General features: G+C 42.8%; 1 protein-coding gene across 2 annotated transcripts in view; it reads right to left on the bottom strand.

Moving 5' to 3' along the window:
- Positions 1-490: 490 nt before the first annotated feature.
- COPS3 (COP9 signalosome subunit 3) overlaps positions 491-7,997 on the bottom strand; it is a 36,556-nt gene continuing 29,049 nt past the window's right edge. For both annotated transcript variants that reach the window (XM_004712949.4, XM_045293480.1), the window contains exons 9-12: positions 5,332-5,418; positions 2,269-2,382; positions 1,063-1,143; positions 491-810 (exon numbers count right to left, since the gene is read on the bottom strand). In XM_004712949.4, coding sequence (XP_004713006.1) covers positions 757-810; positions 1,063-1,143; positions 2,269-2,382; positions 5,332-5,418 — 336 coding nt within the window. In that variant the 3' untranslated portion in view covers positions 491-756. The remainder of the gene's footprint in view (positions 811-1,062; positions 1,144-2,268; positions 2,383-5,331; positions 5,419-7,997) is intronic.

Raw genomic sequence — 7,997 nt, 5'->3', positions numbered from 1 at the left:
GGTACAGATAAGAGCTGGAAACACAGGGAATCCAAGACAGATAAACCCCTCAGGACCAACAATGAGACTATCGATAGCAGTAAGGTAAGGGGAAGGTGGAGGAAGAAGAGGGTACCAATCACAAGGATCTCTATATAGCCCCCTCCCTGGGTGATGGACAACAGAAAAGTGGGTAAATGGAGACATCGGACAGTGTAAGACATGACAAAATAATAATTTATAAATTATCAAGGGTTCGTGAGAGAGCGAGGGTGGGGGAGGGAGGGGGGAAATGAGGAGCTGATACCAAGGGCTCAAGTAGAAAGAAAATGTTTTGAGAATGATGATGGCAACAAATGTACAAATGTGCTCGATACAATGAATGTATATGTATGGATAGTGGTAAGAGTTGTATGAGCCCCCAATTAAATGGTTTAAAAAAAATGTTGGGGGTAGGGAGACGGAAGTAGGAGGGGGTGAGGAGTGATACAGAAACACTTCAACATTAAAGTAATTTAAAACAAAAAAGGTAGATTTAATGCAATAACAACATTAATCTGAGGATAAATAAATTCACAACAGGCTTTAAAATTTGAGACAGACCCCCTCTTTCTTTGCAGAGAAAACAGTTTTCTGAAAGTATATTATGTCTCAAGATTGAAAACAAAATTTAATTTCTTAATGTCCAGGTGAAACAGTCTTAGTTCTCTCTGCTCATTCTTCACACTTGCCACTGGGCATGTGACCGTTTCTTTTCCCTCAGGAAGGATGCTGGTTTCAAGAGTAGCTGGAGGGTTTGTTTCCTGAATCATCTTCTTGTGATCCCATACTCTGGAGGAGGGGGAGGCAGCGTTAGGGTCACTCTTGTCAAGGGATCCCCATCAGCGCCCAAGAAGTGCACCCCAGTTACTCACCCAGGGCCCTCACAGAGGAACACCAGCCTCTAAAATGCAGAGGGTGGCGTTCCTGGAGCCATCCCCTGCATCGCTAAGCTCATTTCCGTCCTAACAGTGATCATGAGGAGGTAACACCTGTCCTCTCCAACAAGCCCACCTCTAACTCCTGAGGGAAAAGCACAGTCACCTTTTGCACGAATTGAGGGTTCACTGTAATCTCTTGATCCATGGCTTTCAGCCGCTCATCAAGCTCTATACATTTCAGCATCTGTTTGATACACATTTGACTGTGATTAGTAAATGATTTTAAGCCCATCAGTAAATCAGTACTTCTTTTACAGCACACTACTCATGAGATGAGCCCTGGTGGTGAAGTAGGTTAACTGCCACAATGATGGGTGTCAGGTCCGTGAATCAAACCCTCCAGCTGCTCCACCGGAGGACAGGCTGCCTGTACCCCTACAGATTACAGCCTTCAAAATCCTCAGGAGAAGCTCGCCTTTGTCCCCTAGGGCTACCATGACTTGGGACAGACTCACTAGCAGTATGTGTGTGTTTTGGCCTCAGATGAGTAATTCTGATGGCACAGTGGTTAAGTACCGGCTGTATACACTGAAAGGCCAGCAGTTTGAACCCACAAGAGTGTAGTCTTGGAGACCTTTTGGGGCAGTTCTACTCTGTCCTATAGGGCCACAATGAGTCAGAATAAATTCGATGGTAATGGGGCAATGGGTACTCACTTGAGTACTACAGGCTTACAATTCTTCAGAAAGCACATACTAAACATACTACACAATCCTTGCAGATCTACGGGAGTACCTTAAAATCAAACACATTCATTTTTTTGCAAAAAAAAAAAAATCTAAGAACATTAAAGTTGAGTGGGATAAATGAAAGACTATGCAGCAGTTCAGGTGATTTTTTTTCACCAAAACTGATTAGAAAAAAACTTTCCAGTGCTTTTGGATTTAGGGGGGAAAAAAGGACTGTGGAAGTGCACAGTATTACTATGCATTTGGGTTTCTGAAGATTTAATTTCTGATTTAATATTTTTCTCTACTTAAAAGCAGAAAGAGACACAGTCTGAGCTCAGTCCCCAGCCCAGGGCAATGTCTCACACACTAGCTACCCCAGAGCCCTCCAAGGAGCTGCGCACCAAACTTCAGGAAGCACACAGGTGACCGCTGAGAGGCAGAGGAGGCGCTAATCGCCAGTCTCTGACATTCCAACCAGGGCTTCCAGAGACAAAGCTCCACCTGGTAAATGGGGGCTGGGACACACAGAATATGACCAGCCTTCAAGAGTCTGAGGAGTTAAAACGAGCCTTATCTAGAAATCACAAACATCAAAACAAATAAGCAAGCAAACAAATCAATATTGCATTCATATTTACCTCCTGATCAATGTTATGAAGCATGGCTGGGTTATTATATTTTTCTGGGTTATCATGAAAACTGACCATACCATCCTTCTGATTAATACTTGCAAAAATTTCACCATCCTCTATCTGTAAAAAAAGGAATTAGGAAAGCAGTTTAGATCTCGTTATTATGTGGACATGGTGATATATATGGTCAGGGGAACACAAACAGCAATAGGTATCACTCTGCATGTGTATGCTTAAGCACCATTCAAAAAGAAACAAAAAGCCCCATCAGCTTATTCAACAAGTATTTATTGAACAACTATGTGCTGAACACTATGGAGTGCAAAACCAAGGGGTGGGGACCCTGACATGGGAAGACAATTTACATGGTCTTTTTGTTTTAAAACTGTAACCTCATACCCTTTTGTTCTGCCCCAGTGGAAATTGTTTTTTGATCCTTCAAGAAAACCTTTCTGCCAGTGTAGTTGTAAGGTTTGTATATTTATCTGCATCAGTGGGTCAGGGTTTACCTGAGTGATGCTCTCACAGGTTTCCAGTTCTCTGATTTAACGCTGACACTGCTGTGCAGACTTAATTTTCACTGCCATCAGCCAATGCTACCCAGTCACTCTGTAGGACAGGGTAGAACTGCTCCTGTCTGTTTCTGAGACTGTAACTCTCTAAGCCCCATCTTTCTCCTTTGGAGCAGCTGGTGGTTTTGAACCGCTGACCTTAGAGTTAGCAGCCCAACTCATAACCACTACACCACCAGGGCTGAACTCAGTAAATGCCTGACTAGAAACACCACTCCCGTTCCCAGGGATAATCTAAGTTTGTCCACAAGTGGAGTGATTACTTCAACTGTGAAAACATCCATTGTCCAACTCTTTATCATTAAATTTTTACTATTTATTTATGTACATATTAGCAGTCTTGGTGGTGCAGTGCTTAAAATGCTCAGTTGCTAATCAAACGGTTAGCAAGAAAAGGTTTGAACCCAGCAGCCACTCCATGGGAGAAAGCCATGACAGGCTGCTTCCATCAGGTTTCCAGCCTTGGGAGACACGCTATGGGGCAGTTCCACTCTGTGCCATTGGCTCACTATTAGTTGGAATCCACTGAACCAGAGTGGGGTTGATCTTATGTACGTGTTGAAATATATCTGTAAGTTTCATATGTAATGTTTCCAATTCCCAAAGACAAATATATCTATCGGATCCACAAAGATATTGGTAATACAAGGCAAGAATGAAAAGTAGAGCAAACAAATGAGGTATCTGATTTTGTAAGAAAAGACATGGAGTCATAGGGAAGGAAGGTGAGATACTAAGTTGGATTACCTGTCAATGATTTCTTAAGACAAGTGGGGACTATGGGCAGACTTGTTATCATACCCTTCACATGAAGTCAAAACTAACCCAAGTTGGTTCTGATCCAGAGACCAAAGCCATATATTTCCATGGAAGACTGCTGCATCTTTCTCCCAAGGGCAGCTGGTAAATTCAAACCAATGACCTTTGGGTTAGCAGCTGAGAACTTAACCACTCTGCCACCAGAGCGCCTCCTCTTTACCTCAGTGCCCAAGTACAGTCATGTACTGACACCAGTAACTGGTGAGAAGAACCTTCATCTTAAGATTACTAAGAGACAAAGGCCAGTTCCAGCAGAAGGGACAGGCAAGATCATTAAAATCCATATGGTAAAAGATCAATGACCAAAGAAAGTGCCTTTCTGATTAACAGAAGTATGGTATATACTTATATATAAGCTAGGTTTTTAAGCATATTTTTAATGCAGTTTTTGTGCTAAAATTAGGTACCTCGGCTGATAGGCGGGTCGGCTTATACTCGAGTATATAGGTACCATTTATTGTTCCTGACTTCTCTTGCAAAAGTAATCTGCAGAACAAGTATAACAAGATCATTTGGCCATTTCTGATGAGCAATCAACTGAGACCTTTATTTCCTTTTGGACTAATGACCATGAATAAGCCATTGCCCAGAGACTTACAGCTTGTAAGGAGTAAGAATCTGAGTTCCATCTTGCAGATACTTTTTTACCCTCTTGTTGCAACAATTCACATGGTTTCTCTCCTTTACAATGGCTCTACTGACACTCAGTCGTCGTTCCAACACAAAGTGACCTGCTACAGGCTTTCTGCGGCTTTGTGCATCTTTACAGGGACAGCCTCATCGTTCTCCTGAGGAGTGGCTGGTGGGTGTGAATCAACCAACTTGTGGTTAGCAGTCCAACACTTACCTAACAGTAATGCCTGACAGAAATCTGCTGTAATTTTACAGTTGGTGCTATGTGGAAAACAGCAGTCCATTAACAGCTAAGAGATACGAATCAGTAACTAACCAAGAGTTATAGTTACTAAGCACAATGTTTAGTTCAGTGAACACATTTTAGCACACTCTCTTGTTAAAGGAAGCAGTGCCTTGATTTACATTCTGGTGGAGCTCATGGCCCCACTGGGACCAGCACACTGAGTAGCACTTCTTTACTATTTTTCAATATATCTAAAAATATTTCATGACTACCTTAAATGATGCTTACAATAACTCTTAATGGAAAAATGTAAATATCTAGAAAAACAAACAGGACATGGTGTGTATCATTTGCATATACCACATAGGAAAGCTTAAATTCCAAAGCACCTGGTTTGTGGAAGAGTGTCCCTTACTGTGGAGTCTAACTCCATTTTGTTTTGACTCTTGATTGAAGTCCAGGTGCTATTTGAGTTTTTATGCTACTTCACAGTGCTAGCTGGCCATTAGACCAACATCGTGGCCATGCTTACAGAAGTTCAAGCAGGCCCACGGGAAGGCAGTTTACCCTCAGAAAGAATGCACTTGAAAGTAGATTAACCAGTATGCAGACAAGTGCTTAGACAAAGAACGCTTGGCTCCTTGCTCTGGGCTTTGCTATAAAGCTATGTTTCTCTTTCTTAAAGTCTAGTGTCCAGAGACTGGATTTCTGCATGTACTGGGCAGGGGCCTTCTTTTGGTTCATTTACAATAATAGATTTCATTTACATTGGAAAAAACATATACCATTAGTTAGTTTTAAAGATGAAAGCACACATACCATGTGTAGAACGTATTTCTCTGCCTCTTGAGGTCCAGAAAGCTGCACACGACTTGCCATATCTTGTAATGACAGTGTAAGAAATGTCTGAAAGTCAGAAGTATTAATCACAGATAGAAACAACTGTGGAAAGATGCTTTATTAAGTGTTGTCTTAGCTATATAATGCTGCCCAAACAGAAATACCCGTAAATGGATGGTTTCAACAAACAAATCATTATCTCTCAGTTTGGAAGTCTGAATGTACAATACCAGATGATAGGGAAGGCTTTCTCTGCTTCCTATGAACATCTCTAGGCGTTGCCATCTCTTGGAAATCTCCATGTGTCTTGTCATTAATTGTCCCTGGTCTAGCAGCTGCACAAAGAAGCCCTAGTGGTGGTGTGGGTTATGCACTGGGCTGTTAACTCCAAGGTCAGCAGTTCAACATCACCAGTGGCTCCTCAGGAAAGAGATGAGGCTTTCTACTATGGTAAGGATCTACAATCTCGCAGACGCACAGGGGCAGTCCTCCCGTTACCATAGGGTTGCTGCTCACTCAGAGCCGCCTTGGTGGTGAGTTTTGTTTCTGAGAGGAGCTTCATGTCATACTAAAGGATGTGCTCCACTACCAGCTCTTCTTTCGTGGTAGTAGGTCTTTCTGCTGTCCTTCTAATCTCTGCTTTGTTTAATCTCTTTTACATCTCAAGTGAGAATAACTCAACAACAACCTAATTCTACGAGTTGTACCTGGACTCATTACTATAACTGCCATTACTCCTTTCACATCATAGAAACTATGATTTAAAACCTATTGGATGACTATTCCATGTGGTAGTTACATAATTTCATGTTAACTTGAAGATATGTAAAAGTGTAGCAGTTGTATTCAACCTGTCAATCAGGTCACAGCCTGATCCTGCCTTCCTGTGGGCGTGGCCTTCTCATAAGAAGGGTCCTGGGTACCTCCCCTTCTCTCTCTGCCTTCATCTTCCTACGGGCTGACCCTGGTTGCAGCCAGAGCCCTGGAGATGTGTCCACTGTGACTGGATTTACGGGACTTTGCACTGACTGGCTGGTGTTATTCCTGCATTCTGCATCATTGCATGTGGTTTTGTAAGTCTGCAGTGGGACCTATGGACTAGTAACGTATGAATTTGAATTGGACTGGGCTGGGATGTTTCCCTGATATACAATTACTTCTTGATATAAAGCTCTTCCTTACACATATGAGTGTCTCTGGATTTGTTTCTCTATTCAACTGGTCCAATACATTATGGTACCTTGGGAGTGGGGTACTAGAGAAACAAATCATTAAGATGGAGAGTGGAGGCTGTCTGACCGCTGCATATCAGTTTTTCTCCTTGGGCAAGCCAGAGATCAAATATGGTCATGCAGTTTACTGGGTTGTTTTCTGGAAAGGAAGCTTTCGATTCACAGATGTCTTTGGTTATTCCTAACTGAAATGGTAAAAATACATGTGATAAATGTGAACTTTAAACCAAGGGGGCAAAATCACCCCTTGAATTTCTCTGAGGCCATGTTGCTTAATCAAAATGGCTTGACATAAGAACTGGCACTGGCTTGATGAAGCCAGAGGGCATAAAGGTCACAATGCATATGAGAGGGATAGTTTAGATAAGGGCTGATATTGACAGTTTTAAGAATTGAGCTTAGGATCAGGCTGTACTAGGATTCTATTAATTTCTTCTACCTATTGTTATTGAAATGTGATAGAAATGAATATTGGTTAGTATGAATAGTTTGTAAGCCCACTGCCTTCACCATTAAACTACATCTGTTAGTGGGTTAGAAGGAAATGCCTGCAATGGAGGCTCTGAAAAGGTAAGCCCCACCCAGTACTCGGTACATCTGCATTCTAAAACACTCTCTAAAAGAGCTGTTGGCAGTCTGAAGGGGAGGTGGGCAGACAGCCACTTGGCCTTTTGAATTTTGAACCGGAGGACTGCACCTGAAGTTGGAAAAATATGTGGGGCCATGAAGAACTCTCCCCTCTAGGACCGAAAATTAAAGAGAGCCTGTGGGCAGCCTGAAATGCTTGCTAGGGGACCACCTGGATCCACTTGTTGAGTGGAAGTGGGAAAAACACAACAACAGAGATGGGTTGAGTCTGGCCACTGGCACCCATGGACTGGGTCCAGAGGGACTAGAAGGGAGATGTGAGTGAGCTGGCTGATCTGAAGTTTATAGAGTTGTGTGGAACCTGAGCTTAAGGCATGATCTAGCCCAAGGGGTATGGGGTTGCTGAAAATTTGTGAAGGGACCCATGGTCAAAAGGTAGGTGGCCAATGGGCACTCTGGTGAAGCTAGGTGAGGCAGCCCACACTGAAGTGACCAGAACCCAACCAGGTGAATGTAAAGATTTTTGAGCCTATCAAAAGATATAGTGTCTGGGGTCTTAAAGGCTTGAAGGTAAACAAGCAGCCATCTAGCTGAGACGCAACAAAGCCCACATGGAAAAAGCACACCAGCCTGTGACCACAAGGCGTAGAAGGGATCAGTTACCAGGCATCAAAGAACAAAAAATCATATCATTGTGTGCTCACCTCCCTGATAAGATCGCTGTAGACAAATGGGTGCATGAGCAAATGTAGTGAAGAAAGCTGATGGTGCCCGGCTATCAAAAGATACAGCGTCTGGGGTCTTAAAGGCTTGAAGGTAAACAAG

Source organism: Echinops telfairi, unplaced genomic scaffold (genome assembly GCF_000313985.2).
Source record: "Echinops telfairi isolate 266 unplaced genomic scaffold, ASM31398v2 ScPeMD7_2010;HRSCAF=2546, whole genome shotgun sequence".
Classification (NCBI taxonomy): Eukaryota; Metazoa; Chordata; class Mammalia; order Afrosoricida; family Tenrecidae; genus Echinops; species Echinops telfairi.
Note: the sequence above shows the minus strand (reverse complement) of the source record. Positions and strands in the feature narration are given on the sequence as shown.